The 27,892-nt window shown below is 35.7% G+C and overlaps 1 protein-coding gene across 2 annotated transcripts; it reads left to right on the forward strand.

Annotated features, from left to right (window-relative positions):
• LOC306862000 (nectin 1a-like) lies at positions 1–27,030 on the forward strand. Of its 2 annotated transcripts, XM_079404567.1 has the most exons (8): positions 110–768; positions 14,944–15,315; positions 16,439–16,738; positions 17,476–17,593; positions 18,149–18,300; positions 22,614–22,761; positions 25,284–25,350; positions 25,820–27,030. In XM_079404567.1, the coding sequence occupies exons 1-8, from the start codon at positions 717–719 to the stop codon at positions 26,051–26,053; spliced, it is 1,443 nt and encodes a 480-aa protein (XP_079260693.1). In that variant the 5' UTR covers positions 110–716; the 3' UTR covers positions 26,054–27,030. The 2 variants fall into 2 exon arrangements, with proteins under 2 accessions (XP_079260692.1, XP_079260693.1); XM_079404566.1 differs by lacking the exons at positions 22,614–22,761; positions 25,284–25,350; positions 25,820–27,030 and adding an exon at positions 19,472–22,105 and having other exon boundaries at positions 1–768.
• Positions 27,031–27,892: the final 862 nt, after the last annotated feature.

A 27,892-nucleotide genomic window follows, 5' to 3' on the forward strand; every position in this document is an offset into this window, starting at 1 on the left:
ATTGTTGAAACGCACGATGAATTATTCACAAATACTTTGTTTTACTTTTATTGCTCCGCCTGGAACTGTGATCCATTAATAAATAGTCTTGCCCGTATAATCACCGGGCGAATCAGACTAGAGCTGCAAATTGGGCGCAACTTTGAATCCTGTGCTGGTTAACGCATTTTAAATTATTAAACTTAAGTCCTACAGTTTAACAGGGACCAGGGTTTATGTTAGCTAAAGTAAATACGACGAGTTTTCGCGGAACAGATTATGCTTATAGAGACTTTTGTCAAAAGCGCATGGATGAGGATCGCCCCAGGACTCTAGGACACCAACTAAGCGAAGAAAACCCGTTCACTCTTTAGTCTAGGCTGCAACTGGACAGAGACCTGGGGTTTATGTCGATACGTTTTTCCATTCTTCTTTAATCCCAGGGCTTTAAACTGATTTATGTTCGTTCCGCTGCCCACGCGCGCAGTTCAAAGTGCGTCTCGATGCGCGTAATTGTTTTACTCAATCGGAGTATTGAAGGGTTCGGTTCAGCGCCTGGTGCCCATACGAACTGGCTGACAAGTTCAAATTAACAACTGGACATCTGAATATCTTCAGTTTTCCTGTCACATCTCAATAAATGGGGAACCTAGATAATTGCTCTCTAAGGGATTGTGCTTTCTGTTAAAGTCATACTGCACCACTTGTTTTGAAATCGGTACATCTTAAACAAGGCTATGATGTTTTTGAAATTGCTTCTTCCACTGATGTCCATCGTTTTGATACGAGGTAAGACAGACTCTTTCTTCTTAGTGTTTCAGTTTACGTTGTCAATCACTTCTATGTTGTTTTTCAAGACCAATAGCTTAGGGCCTACTATTACGCACCATTTAAAACAATTATTGAAACAATAACAGCTAAATAATTCATTAAAGAATGCATTTAAATTATTATTATTATTATTAATAGCAGTAGTGATAATAATAATACTCAATTATGATTATCGATAATAATAATAATAATAGTAATAAAAACAATTTCTTCAAATATAGTCTGTCTCATAGAGAACAACATAACGAAGTGTCAAATATGTTGAAAGGTGGCTCTTAAAAGTTCAGAAGTATTTAACACTGTGTATCTATATACAGCTCTCAGCTTTTAGAATTGAAATGTTATCATAATTCATGTAATGCAAGGGTCTGGATGAACATGAAGCACCATAATTACTTCCGTTCTGGCACTAAGCATGCTCTGTGGTATTGTACTGGATTTACCAATGTATGTAACATCAGAATCACTGCTTGTGATGTAACAGCGTAAGTCTGCAGAGTGTGCCTTTTTACAAACACATGGGGCGTCTGAGATTTCCTAGACACTATGCTACACTTAAGAAACATCTGGCGTATTGTGATTGGTTTTTTTGTGAAAGTGAAGGCAATCTGCTTGTGTTGGGGAGTAAATCAACAGCTCAAGCAGTCACATGTGCAGCGTGCTGGATTTATCTGTGTAGTGAGATTTGCAGCAGTATTTTCTTTGTGCTGTTTGTACTTGGATATTAATGTATATATCAGCACTGGAGAATGAAATATTAACCATCTCTCTCTTATTTCTCTAAGTACATGAATCAACACACTCTTTTACGTTTGGAAATCACAGACTACTTAACAACATGTTGCTTAAATGTTCACGTTGATGTTGTAAAAGTGTGTGAAATAGGCTACTGGCATCTTTGAGAGCTTCATCATGAGGTTTATTATTTAGTGGACTTGATAAAGGTTATTGAGTCTCAAAATATTTAAATGTAGTTACAGTAAGAATTAAATTATTCAAACACCTTTGTTTAATCCCCTGCAGTTAATGCTACAACAGTAGATTAAAAACATATTAATTGATTATTTTGCTTTATAAGCGAAACATGCCACAAAAACATGCCCAGGTCACAATTCTGCAAAATTAATATATGTAGGTAGATATAAAAGCAATTTTAGGACTAGTTTTTGCATTACAGAAATGAGAATGGAGAGGTAATATATGCATATTTGTCGTACAATACATAAGAAAAAATGCAGAAGAAATAAAACATCACATTTTCTATGCAAAACATAGTTTGTAATTTTATTTATTTTGATATTGGAGTAAAATGTGACGTGGGCATGTTTTCGGCATATTTTAAGAGATTCACCCTAATTGTGCCTTGGCTTTGTTTGAACAAGCCTTTGAGAAATGTGCTTTGTTGCAAAGATGGTGCCATAGTACAAACATATTTGTACATTTGCATGACACTTTTGGATGGACGATTATGCATAATTATTTTGGATTGCTGCATCTATATTGTTTTGGATAATGCAGTCTCTCATTTCATCTACTTTTTCCTTGAGGAGATCCCAAAATAGAACGTCACCAGGGGTGAAACTTGAGAATTATTTCTGAACTGTTGTCAGTAACAACCACAAAAACTGGTTTTATGTCATCTTGACTTCATGTCATCTTGATATAGAAAGAAGCACAGCTAAGGAAACAGCAGGATGTAGCAGCTGGTGAACTTCATTAACAACAATCTCAGCTGATTTCTAAAATGATTAACAGCATCAGAATGTTCTTACAATACCTCATTTTTTCTGCATGTCAGTTAACATAATGTGTATCAGAATTCACTTTAGTATGAAAATAATTGCTAAGAACATAATTAAATGTAATATAGATGTGAAATGTCATGTAGAAAGTTTTTGAATAATGAAAAGAGGATTTGCATATTTTAAACCCCTGTGAAATATGAATGCATTCTTCCATTTGCAGCTCTAATTAGAAGGAATTATTGAAGATCATTGTATATGTGTGTGTGGCCTGTCTGGGGTTAAGAGTTGTCTGGTCCTGCTGTGGCTCATCCTGACCCACTTTCCCCCTTACTATCAGCGCTGCCTCTTTAACTGCCACTGAGCACACGCTCCCACCATCTGTTATCCCCTGGCCCATTGCCATGGCAATACTGGGAGTCTTTTCTAAACAGGCGATGCAGTAGTCCGTGGGTAATGTAGTAAAGGGCTGAACTCCAGCAACAGGTCATTGTATTAAAACCACGGCGTTGGCATAAGCCAGCTCAGTGCATGCGACGCAGCCCTCTGAGCTTGAGTAATGATGAGCTGTGATTAAGTTGAGGGACTAATCGCTAAAATGATTCAACTGTACCAACCCAACAGACACAAATCAGTACCATGGGGTAAAAATTCATCAGAAATGGATATCAAATAAATCTGGATTAAGAGTGTTCTGTAGTGGTGGGGATTTTGATTCATCTCATCTTATATTACATTTACTTTTGATTCACCGAAAAGATCTGTTCAGAGTTGTTCACTGATTCATTCAGTAACCCTTTCTGCAGGTCATCAATCTGTGATGACAAGTTAGAATGAATCATTGAATCGTTTATTCAGTTGGTTCATCTTTCATTACTGAGACAAGTCTTAGTATTCTCTATTTTAATTTGTGTTTATAAATTTACTATGCATAAGCATCCCAAGCAAGTTACAGCACTGTTAGAGTTAGAGCACTGTTTATTTATAGCATGCTTTATTATTATTATTATTATTATTATATTTTAATTTAGTTGTATTTTTATATTATAGTTAAGTAATTGTAGTTTGTGATCTAGTTTTCATTTGGTTTGTTCATTTAGTTTCATTTGTTCATGAAAATATATGAAGAGTTTATTTGCAAAAACAGACACCTATAATACATATAAACCTGATCCATGCATATACACCCACAACAACACACACACATACATATAAAAATCTTATTTTTTTAGTTATTTTTATTTAATCAAAACAACCCAACTGCAGTTTTTTGTATATTAATTGGAATGCAGGATAAAAAAAACATGATTTTTGAACATTTTTAAAAATGGAATTATCTATTTTTGCAAATTAACTCTTCATATCTTGTTCAGTGTTGCTCCTAATATTGTTCAGACTCAAAGAACAGACTTGTTCAGTAAAGGGTGTATTCATCCAAAAAATGTGTTTATGTAAGTGAATGAAAATTATTTGTTTCTTGACGAAACAGTATGCCTATTAGTGTTCTGTCACCTGATTGTATTGTATTTATTTATTTATTACATTTCAGTTCTCCATCTGTGTCATGTTCCAATCACTATGTTCTCTTGTCCTTCTTGAATTTTGCATGGCTAAGCATAACATCTGCAGATATCTGAATTAGAAAAAAAATCAATAATACTAGCCTCCCAGACAGATGTGAAAGGAACAAACAAGATTTCAGAAAGAAAAAAAAAAGATGTTTTATTCAAACACTGTATAAGCAACACCAATCTCATCTCATCTGGCTGTCATCCTCTGTACATCTGAGCTGATTGAGCGTACACAAATCCAACATTTCATCATGAGAAACCCAATAAACCCAGCCAAAAGAGAGATATCAAACTCGAGTGTTGTAGAGCAGTGTCACTGCATGTAATGGTAGGTCCACTGGTGAAAGTTGATAACCCTGCCTGATGGTATTATTCACAGAGAGGGCTCTCACAGTTTACTGGCACATCATATTAAGTATGATAGCTTGCTTAAGGCAGCATACTGCTGTAGTGCTCAGCTCTGGTTAGCTTCAACCACTACTAGTATTAAATCTGAAGTGTGTAATATCCACGCCACTAAAGTCACCAAACAGAATAATGACCAATAATGGACAGTATTGTCAATGGATAATCCTGCTTCCAACCCGACTCCATTGGTTGAGTATAGAGCCAAAGTTGTCTGTTGTCTCTGCATATCAAGCTGGAATAGTGTTTAAGTATTTTACATTGAAATTAAAATATTATTTCATTAAGATATGGACAAGGGTGTGCAGATATGCTTCTGTTCCCTGTTATGTTTGCTATAGCATCATGTGAATATTAGATGATGACATTTTCCATATCTGTAGGCTTTATTAATATGACAGTATCATTTCAAACAAACGGATACAAGTATCCTTTGTGCATTTCAAGAAGTGATTATCACAGAAAGGAGAGAATTTCTTATTAAAACTTTTCATTGACAGCTACATCTGTGTTATGTTGAGTTTGAGGATTGTCTTTGAATGGTTTCTTTTTGAAAATTAGGAACAGACTTGAATGTTGTTTTCTGCTATTGCAATGGCTTGTTGGCGTATTAAAGCGATTCGCAGCGCTTTTGCGGATATCGCCAGCTTTGCCTGTCTGCTTTTAGATGAACAGCCTAGTGCTTAGAGAGAGAGCAAATTGTGATGAGTATCATGATGGACATCTCTCAGGGAAAACAGCAGTGCAGAAATACTTTTGTGTTTCTGATGGTACTGTTAAAATAATTGCTGTTTCACACATTCACAAGAAGTAAGGCAGCACAAGCTAGCTATTTTAGTCTTCATGAGCTGTTCACAGATTTGGTTTGAACTTTTTTTTAGAGTGATGAAGAATGTGAAAATCCTCTTAAACTTTCACTTCTCATCCTTTATCTCTGCTTGGGTTTAAGTCATTGCTTTCCATAGGTGCTTCATTAGTATCAAACCTGTGAGATACTAGACCACCATGATTCTAATAAAGGGGAAAATGAAAGAACAGAGTTTATTTCACTCTCCTAAGACCTATGATAACTGTCCCGGGTAATGTAGAAGAGTGTATTATAATCATAAATCTTCTTGAACATTTCTATGGAAATCGACCGGGCTCAACTTTGAGGATAAAAGGCTACCTGAGATATGCTCACTCCTGATCCTAACACAAGTAGTGAAGGGACATTTCATAATTTAGTTGTGCAAGAGTGTGGGCAAAAGCAATTTACCTGCATATAAACAGGCATTTTTTAGTTCTGAGTCATGTCAGGGTGGGACTAGAAAGTAATGTTTGATCGCTCATCATCAGGTTGTAAAATTACTACAAGAGGCTGAACTCTCAGAAAAAAAACAGTATGAAAGCTGTCACTGGGGCAGAGCCTTTTCAAAAGGTACACTTTTGTGTTTTAACAATATGTACATTTTAGGTACTAATATGAACCTTTAAGATACCAGTATGGACCCTTTAGGTAAAAGCAACTGACCTAGTGACAGCTTTCATACCTTTATTTCCAAGAGTGTGAGTGAAAAATAATGTTTTGAACCATTTGTGATGTTGAGACTGTTGCTGGGATTCCATCCAAAGTGGCAAATTTAACTTATGCGCAAATAGGAATATCACATAAAACATTTGCAAACAAGCACTGTTTCTATCCAACGAGTCAAAAAGTACAAAATCGTCACTTCCTGATAAACTGGCACTATAAATCACTAAGAAAAGTAGGAGAAGCCACTGAATATAATAATTTTCATATATAAATTACTTGCACCTCAGAGCAAGCAGATGAAGCAAAATAAATGCGGTCATTGCTTTCGGAGGTACAGATGCCTGCTGTTTGGAAATGCAGTTGTGTAAGACAGTTTGGGGAGGGAATTATACATAAATACTTTGACGACAGACTTTGCTCGAGCATTCCAGAATGACAATAACAACATTTCAGATGCTGTGGAATGAGATCGGTCTGTTGGTTAGTCAGGTTTTGCTGTCCCATAGAGCAAAGTCACATGACTTTTTTGATGGGCATGGAGGAATTTATAATGCATTTACATCTCCCATTATTCACATTTACCCTTTTTCGCAGAACCCTTTTTGGCGTTTCCGTCACTTGTTTCTGTTGAGATACTTCAAAATGCACATAAAAACTGGGTGATGGAAACATAGCTTGTGATGTGGCAAACTAGTCTTTCTCTGCATAGCCAGATTGTGTAGAAAAGTTCCTTTGCTCGTTTGCATACAATGTCTGTGATGAAATTATCCATATTTAAAACTTTATAAACCGTAATCTCTAGCTTTTACTAACTGTTGTGCGCATTCACTAGAGTGGTGTTCCAGTGGATGAGAAGTGACGAAGCACATAGAAAAGACCAAAACAAAACACCGGTCACAAATTATAAGTACAAAATGTGGATTTGTAACGAAAAATGTGACCCTGGACCACAAAACCAGTCATTAGTCTTAATTTTTCGAAATTGAGATTTATACATCATCTGAACGCTGAATAAATAAGCTTCCCATTGATGTATAGTTTGTTAGGATCTGACAATATTTGGCCGAGATGCAACTATTTGAAAATCTGGAATCTGAGGGTGCAAATAAATCTAAATATTGAGAAAATCGCCTTTAAAGTTGTCCAAATGAAGTTCTTTGCAATGCATATTACATATAAAAAATTAAGTTTTGATATATTAACAGTAGGAAATTTACAAAATATCTTCATGGAACATGATCTTTACTTAATGTCCTAATGATTTTTGGCATAAAAGAAAAATCAATAACTTTGACCCATACAATGTATTTTTGGCTATTGCTACAAATATACACCAGCGCCTTAAGACTGGATTTGTGGTCCAGGGTCACAAATGTCATAGGATTTTGATATAAGAAGTGACTGGTTTTCCTTTGCTGTAAACTATTTCCTTTGCTATTCTCATCAGAGCTTACGCTACGCCTACATCCTACGTCATCCACTGAAATGCCACTCTCTCGTGAACTTGCTAATAACGGATATTTTTTTATAGATATGGATATTTTTCTTACACAAACACATCCCTTCACTTCAGAAGGCCTTTATTAACACTCCGGAGCCATGTAGAGTAATTTTTGTGATGGATGAATGCACTTTTTTGGGTTTCAAAATCTTGACCCCCATTCACTGCCATTATAAAGCTCAGAAGAGCCAGGACATGATTGTATTGGTCTGAAAAAAGAAAGTCATGTACACCTAGGATGGCATGAGGGTAAGTAAATCATGGGGTCATTTTCATTTTTAGGTGAAGTATCCCTTTAATGGTGAACCTTTGGTTATTAGACATTGTGTGGGCTTTTTTCAGTTCAGAGTTTGTTGTATATAGATAAGATTGAGCAAACATTGTTCAATTGACTGGGAATGTTCATCAGCCTTGTTCATAGGTGTTGGATACACTGTAGTTCTCGTTCCTCAAAGCTTTTAATCAGCTCAGAGACCAGAGCTCATCAGTCCACCGGCAGAGTGGGAGAAAATGAGGTCATATGTATATGACATTTACGACTCTAGAGCAGCTATGTTTGAATGACAGGTGTGCTTTAGGTATTATAATATATACTATATTGCAGTAAAGTTGTGCAAGCCTCTGCTTGTTTTAGAAAACTTCATATTATGCATAGCAGATGCATTTTATCATATATTCACCCATTTTAAATTCAACAGTAAATGCACATTTAGTGTCTGAACACTTGGCATGTAGCATACTTTCATGATACTTGTCTGGGGCTTTTGCATCTTTTCGATCATTCATCATTTCATTGTGGTTCGATGGAACAAAACTGAATTGCATGGAAAACCGTGTTGTTCATACAGGTTTGGAATGAGGGTGAGGAAATGATGACAGAATTTTGGGTGAACTAATCCTCTAATAGCATAAGAGGCAAAGCTGTGAAACTCTGTTTGCTTTTTTATTATGCAACAAATGTCTGAACAAGTTTCTGAGCTGACAGTGCGTGCTGTGTGGAAATGTCTGTGTCTTTTCCAATTGACTCGCGAATGCAGTGATGAGACTGGACAGCTGAACAGCAGTTTGGACTGTGTTCTTGGTCCCCTTTGTTGACGGAGGGCTTTCAATTCTCATTAGCCTTTGTGCCCAGTGTCATGACAGCAGACTTGTGAAGCACAGTCCAGCCCCGCGTGTCAGGTCATCATGTCCAGATGACAAATCCTGTTTTAGTTTCTGTCACAGATTTAAGTCCTTATGAGAAATGTTGTGTTTTCATCAACTTGTAGTTTGGTACTTCTATTGAAACTGGCTTCTGTTCATTTGTGTGTGTGTGTGCGTGTGTGTTTGAGTCGACATAAGCAAATCAGCGGATGAATATATAGCCTGGTAATGTAAGATCTCAGTTTGTTTCAGTATTTAATGATTATACTTGTTGATTTAATTCACTATTCTTCTAATAACACAAACAGAGAAATTTTGATGAATGTTGTAACACTCCGTTTTGCAGTTACAATTAGTGAGTACCTGAGTTTACTGCAATTCTATTTTTTTCCTCCACAAAATAAAAAGTAATAAAGTTAATTTCTACTTTTTATCTCACAGTTCACCGTTTTTCTTGAAATTATGAGAACAAAGTCATAATTATAAACTCAGAATTCTGACTTTCAGATTTCAGAGTTTATATCTCAAAATTATAATTTTTTGTCTCTGCCACAAAAAAGCAATAAGACCTTTTATCTCACAATTCAGACTTTTTGTGGGAAGTCGTAGCTTAATGGTTAGAGATTTGGACTCGTAATCCAAAGGTTGCGGGTTCGAGTCTCGGGCCGGCAGGGATTGTAGGTGGGGGGAGTGAATGTCCAGCGCTCTCTCCACCCTCAATACCACGACTGAGGTGGCCTTGAGCAAGGCACCGAACCCCCAACTGCTCCCCGGGTGCCGCAGCATTAATGGCTGCCCACTGCTCCGGGTGTGTGTTCACGGTGTGTGTGTGTTCACTGCTGTGTGTGTGTGCACGTTGGATGGGTTAAATGCAGAGCACGAATTCAGAGTATGGGTCACCATATTTGGTAGTATGTCACTTCACTTTTTCTCTCGCAGTTACAGATTTATATTTCACAATTCACACAAAGGTTATATCTGGAAATTCTCAGAATTGGAAGAAAGAATGTGAATAATGATTTGTAATATAGCATATGAATCATCTCAAAAACTGAACGTGCTCTAAAATAATGATTACTTACTGCCTTAAGTGCTGAATCTTTTCATAAAAGGTGATAAAATGTAATATAATCATGAGCTGCACACACACCACTTGTTCTCTGCCCATCTGTTCTTGAATAATGTCTTGCAAATGTGGCCATATTGCCCCAAACATATGGATATTACAAACAGTAGGCCTAAATGATTTTTAGAGTAGCTGTTTATCTATTAATGACAAAGGGCGTGCGGATGGCATCTCTCTTTATGTAGATATCTATAATGCAGGTTAATGCAGCATCATGCATAGGGCGGTGTAGTAATGTTCTTTCATGCAGTTGGAAGCGATGCTGAACTTCAATATCCTGAGTGCTGTAATCTGCTGCTGTCGCTAACCTCCTCTAACCTGTCGTCCAGCAGCCCCTCATTCAGCAGGGCTTTGCTGTGTTTTTGCGCAGGCTCATGAGCAGTCCTAAAGCCTGGGAAAGCCAGTCTGCTCCCCCGCTGTCTGCTCTAATCCAGGACCGGATTTCTGCCTGCCACTGACTTGCATTTATTTATTTTTATTTTTTATTTTTTTTAAAGCTTACCCTATCTATAGTGACCAAAAGACTTAAGGACTGCATTTAACAATATTAAATTTGTGTCCTGAATAGTTCAAGTTTACATTTACATTTACATTTAGTCATTTGGCAGACGCTTGTATCCAAAGCGACTTACAATTGGGGAATACAAAAAGCGATTCATCTTGAAGAGGCAATCAGACAGAGGAAGTGCTCGTAGTCTCAGTCATTGTTCAAATAAGTACAAGCTAGTAAGGGAGGGAGAGAAAGATAGAGGAAAAGAGTGAGGTTTTTTTTTTTTTTTTTTTTTTGAGTTTAGGATGAAGTCAAGTACTGCCGAAAGAGATGAGTTTTCAGTTGTTGCTTGAAGATTGCCAGGGATCCGGCGTTCCGGATAGGGGTGGGAAGATTATTCCACCAGCCAGGAATGGTGAATGAGAATGTTCTGGAGAGTGATTTTGAGCCTCTCTGTGATGGTACCACAAGGCGTCGCTCACTAGCAGATCTCAGACTTCTGGAGGGGATGTAGGTTCGTAATAGTGAGTGGAAGTAGGAGGGTGCTGAGCCTGTGGTAGTTCTGTATGCAAGCATCAGTGTCTTGAACTTGATGCGAGCTGCCACTGGTAGCCAGTGCAAGGAGATCAAGAGAGGTGTAACATGCGCTCTTTTGGGCTTGTTGAAGATCAGTCGTGCCGCTGCATTCTGAATCATTTGTAGAGGTTTGATTGTGTTTGATGGCAGACCAGCCAGAAGAGCATTGCAGTAGTCCAGTCTAGAAACGACAAGGGCCTGGACAAGAAGCTGTGTAGCATGCTTTGTCAGAAAGTTTATTTGTATAGTGCTTTTTACAATACAAATCGTTGCAAAGCAGCTCTACAGGAAATTACGTTTCCACAATATATTTATATATTGCAGAACCTCAATATATTTAACTTATGGCAAAATTTGGTAATTCTGTATGTTGTCTGAGTGTTGGCATCCTCTTTGGTCCTCTGAGGGGTTGGCATTATCTTATCTCAGGTGTTCGGTCATCTCAGATCATTTAAGGGTTGGATCCAGACTGAAGATTCTGTAATTCCTAGATACCACAGGATGTTAATCCCGTGGCAGAAACAGAGAAACAAATAGAGACATAATTAGCATAGCTGCTGTTCCATCTAAGCAAAAATGATTTGTTCAACCCAAGCTAAAGAATAATAATAATGTACATTTGATCAGATATAACTGCAGTACAAGATTATAAAATGCATTATGTGAATGCTTGTCTAAAGAGATGTGTCTTTAATCTAGATTTAAACAGACAGAGTATGTCTGAACCCTGAACGTTATCAGGAAGGCTATTCCAGAGTTTGGGAGCCAAATGTGAAAAAGGTCTACCTCCTTTAGTGGACTTTGCTATCCTAGGTACTACCAAAAGTCCAGAGTTTTGCGAACTTAGGGAGCGGGTTGGATTGTAGCGTGGTAGAAGACAAGTTAGGTACGCAGGAGCTAAACCATTTAGGGCCTTATAGGCAAGTAATAATATTTTGTAAATGATACGGAACTTAATAGGTAGCCAGTGCAGAGACTGTAAAATTGGGGTAATATGATCATATTTTCTTGACCTGCTAAGAACTCTAGCCGCTGCATTTTGGACTATCTGTAGCTTGTTTATTGAAGATGCAGGACAACCAGCTAGCAGTGCATTACAATAGTCCAGTCTAGAGGTCATGAATGTATGAACTAGCTTTTCTGCATCAGAAAAAGGTAGCATGTTTTGAAGCTTGGCAATATTTCTAAGATGGAAGAATGCTGTTTTTGTAACATGGGAAATATGATTTTCAAAGGACAAGTTGCTGTCTAATATAACACCCAGATTTTTGACTTTAGAGGACGTAACAGTGCATCCGTCTAGTTGAAAATTGTAATCCAAGAGATTCTATGTACTGTTTTTTGGTCCAATAAGTAATATCTCTGTCTTATCTGAATTTAATAGGAGGAAATTATTGGTAATCCAGTCTTTTACATTTTTTTACACAATCTATTAGCTTAGTTTAGAAGTTCCATCTGGTCTTGTTGAGATATATAGTTGAGTATCATCAGTTTAACAATGAAAACTAATCCTGTATTTTCTAATAATATTACCAAGAGGCAACATGTATATTGAAAATAGCAGAGGACCTAGGACAGATCCTTGTGGTACTCCATACTTTACTGGTGATAATTGAGATGACTCCCCATTTAAATGAACAAAGTGGTAGCGATCGGACGGGTAGGATCTAAACCATCTTAAAGCCTGCCCTTGAATATCAGTATAGTTTTGTAATCGATCTATGAGTATTTCATGGTCTATAGTGTCGAATGCAGCACTAAGATCAAGTAATACTAGCAATGAGATGCAGCCTTGGTCTGAAGCAAGAAGCAAGTCATTTGTAATTTTAACAAGTGCAGTTTCTGTACTATGGTGAGGCCTGAAACCTGACTGAAATTCTTCATAGAGATAATTTTTTTTGCAAGAAGGAGCACAATTGAGCAGACACAACTAAAATTTTAGACATAAACGGAAGATTTGAAATGGGTCTGTAATTTGCCAGTTCATTAGAATCTAGTTGTGGTTTCTTAATAAGAGGCTTAATAACCGCCAGCTTGAATGGTTTTGGGATGTGACCTAAAGATAACGATGAGTTAATAATATTGAGAAGCGGTTCTTCTAAAAAAAAAAAAGAATAAAAAAAAAATACTTTGTATTTACATATGCTGATTATGTATCTAGTAAGAAAGACTCATGAGCAGGAACCTTTTTATTTTTGGTATGTCATTTGTGTCTCTATGCTGAAAATGGGAGGGGGGGGGGGCAGCTAAGAGGTTAAATTCCATACACTCTTTTTGGCATCATTTAAAAGATGCACTACTAACATATCTGAAATTTCCTGCCTCAGAAAGGACTAGAATTTTCCAAAAAAGAGGAGAAAAAATGTTGTGTTTACGGTTATGTAAGGGATTTTACCTCAGTAAAGTGCAGCCTTATTTTGGAGAGGGATTGTCTCCTGTTTTAAGTGGTTTAACACTAGGACTCCTCTGGCTATATAGAGGCTTGGGATTGGAGTATCACGCACACATCCCACAGGTAAACACAGGCTATGTTTACAGACACTCTTTAGCCCGGGTGAGTGAAGTACCTCTCTGTATCTTATTGTAGCCATGGTTCTTAAACCCTATTTTTAGACACCTAGATTTAAGCCCAGTCTCAGTTGCATGGAGTTTGTGCACCTTATTTACCAGCTACAGGCCCGCGGTAAAGAGACTCGTTTACATCTTTCATTACTCTTTGTCTTTCATTTGCTCTTGTCTTGGTGGATAAAGTCTTTGTAAGCCAATAAGCTGAATGTACCCATTTGGGAAGTTACTGAGTTAATTGTTAATCTGTATCGTTAAAAAGCACTATATCAATAAATAAAGGTAATTGCCCCAGTTCTGAAAACACAGGACCCATGTACAGTATATCTCAGGATGGAGCAAGGAGTGTCTACCTATTTATTTGTTTTTTCTTTGTGCTTTTGACTAGCATTGATTGCTTAAAGGGTCAAATTAAATAAAAAGGAATTATTGGTGTTGGTAATATATATATATATATATATATATATTATTTTAAAGAAGTCTCTTATAATCACCAAGGCTGCATTTAATTGTTTCAAAATGCTGTAAAAACAATAACATTGTGATTACAATTTAAAACAAATGTTTTTAATTTTAATATATATTATTTTTGTGGTGGCAAAGCTGGTGGCTGCTTTTCAGCAGGCATTACTCCAGTCTTCAGTGTCACATGATCCTTTAGAAATCATTCTAATATGGTGCTCAAGAAAGTTTATTATTATCATTATTATTATTATTATTATTATTATATGACATTATGTTGAAAACAGTATTGCTTAATTTAAAGATTGCTGTGTTGAAAAGAGTGCTGCTTAAAATTTTAGAAAACTGTGACACATTTTTGGATTCTGAATGAATAAAACAGTACAAAAGCACGGCGTTTATTTGAAATAGTTTTTTTTTGCATTGTAAAAGTTTTTGCTGTCACTTTTGATCATCCTTGTTTAAACATAAACATGATAATCCCATCCTTAAACTTCTTTTAATTTTCAACTCAAATCAAATCCTCCTACTTGAGGTCCTACCTCATTTCAAATTCAAGAATTGAATAGGAATTTTAATTAAATTCTGATTTCAGTTGTGAATGGCACAAAAACCCTTAAATGGCAAGTAAATATCTTTAACACTTTATTTAAACCCTTTATGTATAATGCATTATAAAAGTAGTTTCAATGCATTAATTATGCCTTGTAATGCAGCTAATAATGCATTGCACAATCTCATGAATAATTGTAACCACATTTATTACATTATAACACTTATCAATTCATTGTTACACTATGCCTTTTAAATTCGGTTATAATTATTTACGACAAGATATCATGTATTACAATGCACATTATGAATAATTATAATGCATTATAGTCTCTAATAACCCTTTATAATGCATTATACACAAAAGCTTTGTGTTGTGTTACCAAAAAAAAAAAAAAAATTGTTCTGTTGTTTGTTTTTGATTTGACACTAGACAGTTCATCCACATGTTGTGAGAAATAACTATTAATCTTTTTATTTCCAGGTGTTCGTGGTCAGATGGTCCAGATGGACAGCAGTAAGTCAGGATTTGTGGGCTCACAGGTAGAGCTACGCTGTCAGTTTGTCAACAGCAACCCACCTGTAAAAATCTCACAGGTCACCTGGCAGAAGTTGGTCAATGGCACTAAGCAGAACGTCGCCATCGCCAATCCAGCCCTGGGGGTGTCAGTACTGAGCCCCTTCAAAGAGCGTGTGCGCTTCAAGAACCCCGCCATCCGCCAGCGCATGCCTTCCCTGGAGGACACCACCATAGTCTTCAACAAACTAAAACTGTCGGATGAATCCACCTACATCTGCGAGTACACAACTTTCCCAGCTGGCAACAGGGAGAACATGGTTAATCTCACTGTTTATGGTATGTAATGCTGCTGTTCCCTTACCAACTGTAAAAATGACCACCAATACCACGAACAATGCATTTAAAAATATGACTTCGAATGAGATTTAAGAGCTGAAGAACTTCAATTTCAGTGGGCCAGTAAAGATTTAAAGGTATAGTTCACCCAAAAATGAAAATGTGCTTAAACTTTAATCATTCTCAGGCCATCCAGGATGGTTGTTTCTTCATTGGAACAGACGGAAAGGGAAATTTAGCATTACTTGCTCATCATTGGATCCTCAGCAGTGAATGGGTGCCATTAGAATGAGAGTTCAAACAAGTGATAAAGCATCACAATAATACATAAGTAATCCACATTCAATCAGTTAACAATTGGGAGTCGTGTGAAGTACTTGTGGATTATTATGAGGTTTTTATCAGCTGTTTGGACTCACATTCTGACAGCACCCATTCACTGCAAAGGATCCATTGATGAGCAGGATGTAATGCTACATTTCTCCAAATCTGTTCTGATGAAGAAACAAACTCATCTACATCTTGGATGGTCTGAGGTTGAGTAAAATGTAAGCCAATTTTCATTTCTGGGTAAACTATTCCTTTAACATTGAGCAAGTTCAAGGTCCTTACAAGACCTATCAGATTTGGACCGTTTAAGAGATATCTTATTTACATAAAACCAGTGATTAATTGAAAGCTCACCATCATCAGATTACTCTCAGTACCTGAGCAGTGTAAGAGCATTTACTGTTACAGTGCTTATGGTTAGCCGCTGTGGTGTGAAACGGCCTTTGGAGCCAAGATTGTGCTGTAGTGGATTTTGCTAGATTTTTTATAGCGCTAACATCACATAAACTGAGATTAATTTTTTGGTTATGAAATGAGTAAAACTTTTAATTTCACAGAAGAATAATTTCTGTGTATATTGCATAATTTTCTAAGTTGAGAGGCCTTTGTCTTTTCAAAATGGTTTCCATGAAAACTGATTATTATATAGCGCATTGCAGTTCTTAATGAAAAAACACCAATAAGCTGAAAAGCTTGCAAAACATAACGTGGCACAGAATATTACAGTAATCCAGTGGTTGTCTGCAATGCATGAAATATCCCAGTGTTCTAAGCCTATGTATTTGTCCTGCAGCTCGCCCTATGATCCAGATGAGTCTTTCCACACCCTCCATAGTGGCGGGAACCAAAGATCTGAAGATGACTGTTGCCACGTGCATTTCTGCCAATGGGAAGCCACCCAGTGTGATCACATGGGAAACTGATTTAAATGGAGAATCCAACACCCAGGAGATACGCAACGCTGATGGGACTGTCACAGTGCGCAGTGATTACTTGGTGGTTCCCAGTCGAGAAATACACCAACAGCTGCTCACCTGCATCTCCACATATAATGACGAACAATACACAGACAGTGTAACGCTCAACATTCAGTGTAAGAAACCAGCTATGTACTACTGTTCCAAATTAAAAAATAATATATTCAGCAGGGATGCATTAAATTAATTAAGTGAGAGAAAGGACATTTACATTGCTCCAAATAAATTCTGTTTCAAATAAATGCTGTTCTTTCAAACTTTCTATTTATAAAACAAAATATATGAAAAAAAAGTTTCTTGGGTTCCATAAAAATATTAAGCAGCACAACTGATTTCAACATTGATAATAATAAGAAATTTTTCTTAAGCATCAAATCAGCATATTAGAATGATTTCTTAAGGATCTTTAGACTAAAGTGGCTGCTGAAAATTCAGTTGTGCCATCACAGGAATCAATTACATTTTAAAATGTATTTAAATAGAAAACAGTTACTTTAAATTGTAATAATATTTTCACAATATATTTGAACATTTAGAAATCTTACCAACCCCACACTTTAAATTTTATTTAGTTTATTTCATTATTTAATTTCAATAGTATTACTGATTAAAACTACTTATTATACTATAATGTTTTTTTTTTCATTTTAGCTTAATAGTAATTGCCGTTTAACTTTTAGTTTAAAATGTATTTTAAAATATATCATCATGGGTCCTCTATTAAAATAATTTTATTCTAAATCTTCATTACTGTTCAAATTTACTGTTCAATTTTATTAAATGTCCATTGAAAGAAATAAAAAAATTAAAAGTTATGGAATAAATTTATGCTCTCTTTTCTCCTTGTTTACAGATGAACCAGAGGTGATAATAGAGGGCTTCGATAGGAACTGGTATTTGAACAGAGAAAATGTTCAGCTGACCTGCTTGGCTGATGCCAACCCACCCATCTCATTGTTACAGTGGAGATAGTATGTCATTTTAGTCAGTTCTGCTCAAAATGATTTATGCTCAATTTAAATACATTGAAATATATGATTATCTTAAAATACACCATAGCCTAAACTACTTAATTTTATATTATATCAGTGCCAAAGAAATGTGTTAATTACCACAGAAAATAATTTTAGCTGTTTGCAATGCACTTAAAATGGAGGTCCATGGGGCAAGGTATTGACATCTCATATTTTTGTTAGATCTGCTTATCTTGATTCTTCAAGTCTAACGACTATACTTTCTGGCTAAATGTTTTTTTTTTTTTTTTTATGTTTATCCTGGTACAATGCCTTGGCTTATAGACTTTGATTGTAGGTGCATTACTATAGACACAGTTATTGAGGGTCAAGCCAAAATTATTTTCCATGAAAAATTAGAGTCTGATACAAATATAATTAAAATTTTCAATATTAATTCCAAAACACCCATCTGTGACATTGAAAACATTTACGCTTCTTTCAGTTACAGTTCTTTCAGTTTTAACTTCAGTGAATTCTCATGCACGACCTGATGATCCTTTCTCTCTCTAGCTTGAATGGAACTATGCCGAGTACAGCAGAGCTTCGTGACAATGTGTTGATCTTTAAAGGTCCTGTAACCTACGACATCGCAGGCACATACATCTGTGACGCCAGCAACAGCATTGGGTCAGGCTCTGCATCCGTTGAGGTTATTGTCACAGGTGTGTTGTTTACAATTCCTACTCGACTGTGAAAGCACGTGGCTTAACTTCTTCTGTGCATGTGGATATGCATGCAAATATTTTAGTCTTTTGCCCTAAACTTACTCTCGACTGCCTCTGAAACATCACCTAATTAGCATGATCATGCCATTGTTTTGTCAATAAACAATGTAGACGTTCACTGCCTGAAATGTGGACACTCGCTCTCCTTGCCTTTATTTTTTTCTTCAGCCCTCAGGTGTTTTGCTTTGATTAACTTGCTTGCTGGCGCAGCACTTTGCATGTGGCTGCAAGTTATCTGCATGTGGCTCCTGAATGAACCTTTGTCTATGAGGATCTCTTGAGTCATATTTTTTTCTTTGCATGCTGCGAGCATAAGGTGTGTTCTGTAGAAACTGCATGCTTACATTTACTTGTGTGTACATGTATGTGTGGATCTGGCCTGCTGCATAGTTCAATCTCTTCGGTGTAGTGATGGCACCTGGGATTTAATTCCATGGGGAAGAAATTCAAAGACCTTTTATAAAGACCTTGTGAAATTATAATTTTCTGACAATGACTAAAAGCTCTGTGGCTTTTAATTATTGTCCATTATGCTAGTGCACTCCTAAAAGTTTATTAATTTTTTTTTTTTTAGCTTTTAGTACATTTGCCATTCAAAAGTTTGGGTTCTGTGAGTTTATATTTTGTTTTGTTTAAGAAATTAATCCTTTTATTTATCAAGATTAAATTGATCACAAGTTACAGTAAAGACTTATATAATGCTATTTCTATTTTAAATAATGGCTGCTGAAAATTCACCTTTGTCGTCACAAGAATAAATGGATTTTACAATATATTAAAATAGAAAACAGTTATTTAAATTGTAATAATATTTCACAATATTACTGATTTTAATGAATTTTTTTATCAAATAAATGCAGCCTTGGTGAGCTCAAGAGATTTTTTTCCCCAAAATAATAAGAAAAATCTTAACATCCCGAAACTTTTGAATGGTTGTCTAACAGCCTATGGTTTGTTTAAAGTAAAAATACAAGGCTTTTGGTATGACCCTACTTCCTGTTTTAAAAGGAAATATGCAAAACAGGAACGAAAACTGTGCACAAGGTCTTTAACATCTCCATTCCCCATTTGGTTGTACTTAATTGAGGTGATCTCTTTCCTTACCCAGAATTCCCTAGCTATCCACACGAGGTGTCTCAGGAGCCACAGCAAGCTTTTGCCATCATTGGTGGAGCTGTTGTTTGTGGCACAGTGCTGTTGGCCGCCATTACTCTCCTGGTAGTGTTTTTATATCGCCGGAGATGCAGGTTTAAAGGAGATTACAATACCAAGAAGCAAATCCTTGGAAATGGTTACAGCAAGGCTGGCAATGTGCCGTCACACCCCTCATTACCTCACAATCTGACCTTCTCCGAAGACTCAGATGAAGAGAAGAAGCTGGAAATTTACAGAAGCTCCAGTATCTTAGGAAGAAGTGTTCAGGAGTTCCACAACTGCCATGACAGCAGGATGAAGGCCTACCACATGGGACTGATCGAGGACCATGAGAGATGCGGACATAGTGAGCAGACTTACATTTACGATTACGGATCTGAGGTGGAGGTCTCAGTGGACATGATTCCTCAGATGGACGGCTCTGTCATCTCTAAAGAAGAGTGGTATGTGTAGGACTCAAGACTTTGAGCTTCTCAGCATCTTCTTGTTCCTTGTTATCTCCTTCCTTTTGAAGCAGGCTTTGGGATCCAAACTCACAATGGATTCAATTCACCACATGAAAATCCAAACTGATGATAGATGTTTGGAGATGGAGATGGACCAATGATTGGCCACGTTGTTGATTTTGCCTGATAAAAATTTCTCTGTTTCAAAACCTAGCGAGCTGTTTACAGCAGTCATCGTAATTATGCATAGATATTTGCATAATTATATGCTGCCTCTTGAAATGCCTCATTTTAGACAAATTCGAAATCAGCATTACAAACTCTCACATACAATGAGATGAATATTAGTTTTATTATGCAGTTCTATTATATCTTATAAACAGCGACATACATATTTAAATGTAATTATTTTACCAATGTGAGCTTTGAGCTTAGCAACAAGCTAACTTCAAACTCTATTGAAACTGATAGTGATTTGTGTTCTTTCTGACCCCTTTATGAAAATTAACCATGGTTTTACTATACTAACCACAGTGTAAAAATTGGTATTTGTAGTAAAACTGTGATTATACAAATAGTAATCAATAGGCTACACCAAAAAAACATGGTTAGCCAACTACACTTTTACTAAACCACTGTTTACGCGACAGAGTTTCTATGTTGGCATCGTAAATCGGTCATTTTCAGTGTTGTTTAGGATGCTAGCTCACAGGGTTTTTGATTAGTGCAACATACTAACTTCAAACTGTACTGGAATCGGTTGTTTTTATGTGACACACTTAATTTCTACCTATGTTGGCATCCTAAATTTGTCACTTTCAATGTTGTTTAGGATATTGAATCACAAGGTTTTGTTAGTGTTATTAGCTTAGCAACATGCTAACTTCAAACTGTATTGAAATCAGTTGTGTGTTGTGTTCTGTGTGGAGTGTTTGTGCTGTTCTCCTAGCAACATGCTAACTTCTATTGAAATCGATTGTGATTTGTGTTTCTTAGTGTAGAGCACAATTTACGTGGGACACAGAGTTTCTATGATGGCGTCCTAAATCAGTTATTTTCCATTACGTTTAGGATGCTGACTCACTAGGTTTTGTAACAGACTTATCTCTATTTGTTTGGAAGCGAATACATGTCTTGACAGTGCCGTAGTATTGAGAAAGAATTTTCGCCTCGGGATAGTGTTTACTTAAGAGCAGTTGAAACTTCATTATAACCTATAAATTCTGAAAGTCTTACACTGCATATAATTTTGTGCATGATTCATGGAAACATTGCCTTGTTTTTTCAGATATTGTGTTTTTTGTTTATTGAAACAGAATAATGAATTTCTAGCTGCTGTAATCACAGGTTAATAATAAAGTACAATAAACTGCACTGCAGTAGTCAAATACCACCTATACAGAACATAAACGTGTATATAAACAATCACACAATTCAAATATGGCTGTAGCTTTTTAAGAGTGAGTGATTCAATGGATGTCTCAGTGGCTGCAATCTACAATATGAGTTCTTGTTTTGTATTTGAGGTTATTTAAGATGTTATGAAATCATTGTACTATAAAAGTGCTTTGAAATGCTAAATTATTTCATTTTTATGACACCGAGGAACAAACTGGTTGAATGTTACATGGTCTTTTGCAGGTGGTCTTCAGCTAATGTACTGTACTTCCATATGATGTGCTGTAAAATTTTGTGCTAATTGGAAAGATTTATGAGTGTTTTTTCATTTGTAAATTTCTTCTAGAAAGCAGCAAAGAGGTCATTTTCACCATAATGATAGAAATTGCCTTATTGGTTCAGTAACATAAATTTGTTAACATTGCTTAATATAATCAGGAAACTCTTGATGTGTTTTTGTGTCCTTTGTGTGTTAAACTTCGTTATGCTGCCAAGAACATATTCAGATATACAGTGTTTGTTTTTGCTGTACTCCTGTAATTTGTATTTATTGTAAAATAACAAGTGTTAATAAGTATTGTGAATTCTATGCTGACATATATAAAAATTATATAAATCAATTCAGTTAAGATAGTCAAGATAAAAATGTATCTATAGTGTCTTCATCATCTTATTATGAATAATGTTTTGCTTCTAATATATCATAATCAATAAATGAATAAGCACATTTTTCCAAGCAAAGCAATTCAAGTGGTACATTTGGGCTCATAAAATCAGGACATTCTTTGTGGTGTCGGTCACTTATTTGAGGTTGGGTATTGTCTGTTTCGAGTGCACACTTTATGCCATTAACATCTCTTTTACAGCCATTAGAGAACCACACGACAAATCCCCTTATTCACTAGCTGGCATTTATATCATTGTTGTTTTATGTACACAGTGACCTAAGGGAAAGCTCCCATGAATCCCTTCCATGGCAGCCCCATTTGTTGGTATGGTGTTGTTGGAGTCTGCACAAAAGAAGGGCATGAGATCCGGATGTGTGGGTTTTTTTCTCATCAACACAAAACAATAGGACTAGGGCCATACAATAGAGCTATTCTCGTTAATGTTAGAGCAGAAACATGTTTCAGAGGCATGTCAGGTTTGAATACATAAGTACAACTGAGTATTAAGTCAATGACTTGATGTGTTATGTAGTGTATATGGTGGAATTAGCAAGGAGATGCCCAACATGTATTTTTCCTGCAGAGAAACCCCAGCCACTGAGCGCTGCAGAGAGGGTGATGGGTGTTCTTGGATGGGGGATTGCACTGGGCATAATCCTCACTATAGCTGGCACAATATATTTGGTCAACAAACAGCAGCGTCTCAAACATGCAGGGTCAGACAATGACTCGTAAGTATTCAACTCATTAAAATGCTACAAATGCTACATTAAAATTTCTTTTTTATTTCATACAATTAATCATATTAATTTCAAAATATATATTTCAACTAATATTTAAAAACTACGGATGTGCTTTTATAGCCTATGAGTTAATGCTTTATAATATAAAAAAGTCTGTATGTATATATATATGTGTGTGTGTGTATATATATATATATATATATATATATATATATATATATATATATGTGTATATATATACACTCACCTAAAGGATTATTAGGAACACCTGTTCAATTTCTCATTAATGCAATTATCTAATCAACCAATCACATGGCAGTTGCTTCAATGCATTTAGGGGTGTGGTCCTGGTTAAGACAATCTCCTGAACTCCAAACTGAATGTCAGAATGGGAAAGAAAGGTGATTTAAGCAATTTTGAGCGTGGCATGGTTGTTGGTGCCAGACGGGCCGGTCTGAGTATTTCACAATCTGCTCAGTTACTGGGATTTTCACGCACAACCATTTCTAGGGTTTACAAAGAATGGTGTGAAAAGGGAAAAACATCCAGTATGCGGCAGTCCTGTGGGCGAAAATGCCTTGTTGATGCTAGAGGTCAGAGGAGAATGGGCCGACTGATTCAAGCTGATAGAAGAGCAACTTTGACTGAAATAATCACTCGTTACAACCGAGGTATGCAGCAAAGCATTTGTGAAGCCACAACACGCACAACCTTGAGGCAGATGGGCTACAACAGCAGAAGACCCCACCGGGTACCACTCATCTCCACTACAAATAGGAAAAAGAGGTAACAATTTGCACGAGCTCACCAAAATTGGACGGTTGAAGACTGGAAAAATGTTGCCTGGTCTGATGAGTCTCGATTTCTGTTGAGACATTCAGATGGTAGAGTCAGAATTTGGCGTAAACAGAATGAGAACATGGATCCATCATGCCTTGTTACCACTGTGCAGGCTGGTGGTGGTGGTGTAATGGTGTGGGGGATGTTTTCTTGGCACACTTTAGGCCCCTTAGTGCCAATTGGACATCGTTTAAATGCCACGGCCTACCTGAGCATTGTTTCTGACCATGTCCTTCCCTTTATGACCACCATGTACCCATCCTCTGATGGCTACTTCCAGCAGGATAATGCACCATGTCACAAAGCTCGAATCATTTCAAATTGGTGTCTTGAACATGACAATGAGTTCACTGTACTAAAATGGCCCCCACAGTCACCAGATCTCAACCCAATAGAGCATCTTTGGGATGTGGTGGAACGGGAGCTTCGTGCCCTGGATGTGCATCCCACAAATCTCCATCAACTGCAAGATGCTATCCTATCAATATGGGCCAACATTTCTAAAGAATGCTTTCAGCACCTTGTTGAATCAATGCCACGTAGAATTAAGGCAGTTCTGAAGGCGAAAGGGGGTCAAACACAGTATTAGTATGGTGTTCCTAATAATCCTTTAGGTGAGTGTATATCAACATTGAATATTTTAGTAATATACATTTTATATTTATTTTAATAAATACATATTATTTGTATGTGCTTATGCATAATAGATGTATTTATAATATTACAAAAAGTAAGTGTGTATATATAGTGTATATACAGTACATATAGTGTATATATAATATTTTAATAATATTCACTTTTATATTCAATTTTATATATATATATATATATAACATTTTATATTATATATTATATATTTTATATATAACTAATATTTAGTGTGTGTGTGTGTGTGTGTGTGTTTAATATAATATATATATATATATATATATATATATTATGGTTTTACATTATTAGCATTATACACATATAAATAAATATAATAATAAATACATAATAATATAATATGAAGAACTATTAAATATACATTTTATATTTTTTATTTATTTTAACAAATACATATTTGTATGTGTTTATGCATAATAGATGTATTATTTTATAATATTACAAAAAGTAAGTGGGTATATATATATATATATATTAGTGTATATACAGTACATATAGTGTATAATATTTTAATATTCATTTTTATCATATATCTTATATTATTTATTTAAATAAATACATACATTAAAATAAATACATGTTATTTAACTAATATTTTGTGTGTGTGTGTGTGTGTTCAATATAATGTATATATTATTATGGTTTTACATTATTAGTATTATACACATATAATAATAAATACATATAATAATAATATAATATGAAGATATATTAAATATTCTAAAAATATTAAATATAATGTTATAATATATGTATATCCAAGTAATATTGTTTATGACTTTTAACATTCTCATTGTAGTCTTTTACATTATTGGTCAAAGAATTATGCCAAAGCAAAAATTATATTAACTGTGGGCTATTAGTTATAACTAACCTTATAGGTAAATTTTTTCAATGATATGGTATGGTTTTAGTAAAATTTCTGGAACAAAAAACAAAATGAAACTAGCCTGTAGTTATTGTTGTAGTTAAGACCCGCTATCTCTCGCTTTCTTTTGTTGCAGAGATAGTTCTTGTCCTGCCCACAAAAAGCCTTCTTCGTCTAAAAAGAAGGCAGCTGATGACTTCCAGGTAAGAGAGCACTCAGTAAAGCCACAGAAACACCAGTGAGGGCTCTGGCCATTTTATCAGATGAAAAGATGCACTAATGCACCATGGTCTGGCTACCGACCTGAAAAGAGGTACTGAGGCTTTAATGATAAACCTGCATTGCCTCTGGCCTTATAGACATAGTGAGCAGAGAGCGCCTCCTACTGGAGAAAAGAACAAGCACGCTGGTACTCTCTCCCTAATAGTTAATTATCACAGAGGATGTTTTAGCAATAATTCCCTATAACTTCCTTGAACTTTGCTACTTTTGAAACATTTATATATTCTGAATAGGAAAAAAGGTCCAAACTTGATTGTGTCAGCACCACCAGCATGCGTAATATCAGGGTGACAGTGTCAGCCGTGGGCCGGAGCACACTCATTAAATATGCACAGCGCTCATTCTCTCCTACTTCGTTCTCTCTATCTGACCTTGTCTTTGTTCCCACAGAGCCCTGGGAGGTTCTACGATGAGCTCCCAAACACGGCCGACTACGTGAGTTACCGTTTGGCGTGTAACAAAGAGGATTATCTGGAGCAACACTCTCCTCCCATTCAACCTCCTCTGACCTTCCTGCCCCAAAACCCCTACACTCAGCATGGTAACCAGAACGCCATATTCACATACCCCACACCCTCCGGCCCCATCTCCTCATACACCTTCCCCAAAGAGCAGTATGTATAAATACATTCACGACCTCTTTCTCTTTCTGTCTTTCTTCAGTTGCTCTGGTCATTGTGTACTTTTTTTTACTGTGTTCTTTCTGAATAGATCTTTTTTTATATATATTATGCTAAGCATAATTGGATTTGCATGCATATTTTCACATTTTTGATTAATATTGCTTGCAAATAATTACAGATTAAAGTAGAGTAGATTCAGGATGAATAAATCTGATTCTCATATTCTTAAAGTAGGTCGGTGGTCCATACACCCCATTTATAACAGGCCCAGTTTATTGTATTCTGGACAGTTATGCATCGCTGCATTGTTTTGGAATGCATCTGGGATTTCCACTGTATTTGTTTAATTTCTAAACAGGTATTTTTGCTGCTTTCGTAATAGTAAACTCGCGACAATAACATGGTAACAGTAACAAATATATATATTGAAAAATCAATTAAAATAAACATATGTATGATTGATTTTTAAACAAGATTACTACTGTTTTAATTGCGTTGTATTAAAATGGGTCTTTTTGTTGCTTTCGTAATAGTGAAACTTGCAACAATCACATAATCTGACCAATACTTCACAAAATAATAATTATTCATATTTCTTTGCATCTTTAAACTGTATATTCTGTATATATATATGTGAGAGTGTTTTTTTACATGCACACCAGCAAATTCCAGGAAGTATTTATGTAGAACTGTGAATCTCTTTGGTCACTTGTCCTTTATTATTGTTTACATTATGCTTTGTGACATTCATGCACAATGGTACAAAGTTCTTCCATGCACTGCAACTCTAATAACTGCATAAGGAGTATTTATATAGTGTATAGAGCACATGAAAATGTGCAACAATGTGATGGATTACATTATATGTATTTGTGTGTTGTTACAGTGACATATGGTATTGAATAAGTTGTTAATGTATTATTTGAATATTTTAACCACTTGTGATTTATTGTTTCTCTTTTCTACTAATAAATACATAAATAAATAAACATAGGTATCAATGCTATTTTTTAGCTTTAGTATGTCTGATTATAACTGATAAGTTTGAATATTCTTCTTGCATTTAAGCATGCAATGCAATGCAAAGCTTTATAAGGAAGTGATTGTGATGATTACACAAGATTTATAATGAAATAGTAATCTGATTAAACCTATTTATAGATTGCATTTAATATACATGACATACTGTATGCCATCTGGCATGAACAACATGACAGATCACAGCTGGTTTGTCTGGTTACAGAACTGATTTGCGCTAATCACATAACTCAGATTATGAACTATTTGTATGAGTGTGTGTGTGAGCAGTGAAGCAGCTCTAAACCTCTTGTGTTCAGACCAGTAGAACTTCTATAGAAAATATATCAACCTCAAAGAAGTATTGAAAACCTCTAAATGTCATTGCTTTAGATAACAAAATATCAAACCAATTATATGTTAATTTAAAGAGATAACACACACACACAAGGTTTTTAAATGATAAAACAATAAACTATCATATCCATACTATTTTAGACACTTCAGATTGTGAAACATTGGTGGAACATATTCATGATTAATGTGATGAACTGATATCTGTGTTTACTCTGAGGGGAAATGCCAACATCCACAAAAAATATCATTCTAATGCAATAACTTTCAAACAAGTGTTCACAAATGTTCAACAAAAATATTATTTTACACAATGGTCATGTTATATCTATCCTATCATTTTCATTGGCATCTGTGTCCAGTAGATGGGTGTGCACCCTTGCGTTCTTAACTGTCTTTCCTGGTATGTTTATGCACTTTACATGGAAGCGTAACATGAGAAACTCATGAATGAATGTAGGGAGCACTC

This window comes from Barbus barbus, assembly GCF_936440315.1.
Source record: "Barbus barbus genome assembly, chromosome: 43".
Classification (NCBI taxonomy): Eukaryota; Metazoa; Chordata; class Actinopteri; order Cypriniformes; family Cyprinidae; genus Barbus; species Barbus barbus.

Coding starts and splice junctions, on each gene's coding strand:
- LOC306862000 (XM_079404566.1), top strand. CDS start 717: ATGATGTTTTTGAAATTGCTTCTTCCACTGATGTCCATCGTTTTGATA. Junction 15,316..16,438: donor GGTTAATCTCACTGTTTATG/GTATGTAATGCT, acceptor TTTGTCCTGCAG/CTCGCCCTATGATCCAGATG. Junction 18,301..19,471: donor CGTTGAGGTTATTGTCACAG/GTGTGTTGTTTA, acceptor TTCCTTACCCAG/AATTCCCTAGCTATCCACAC.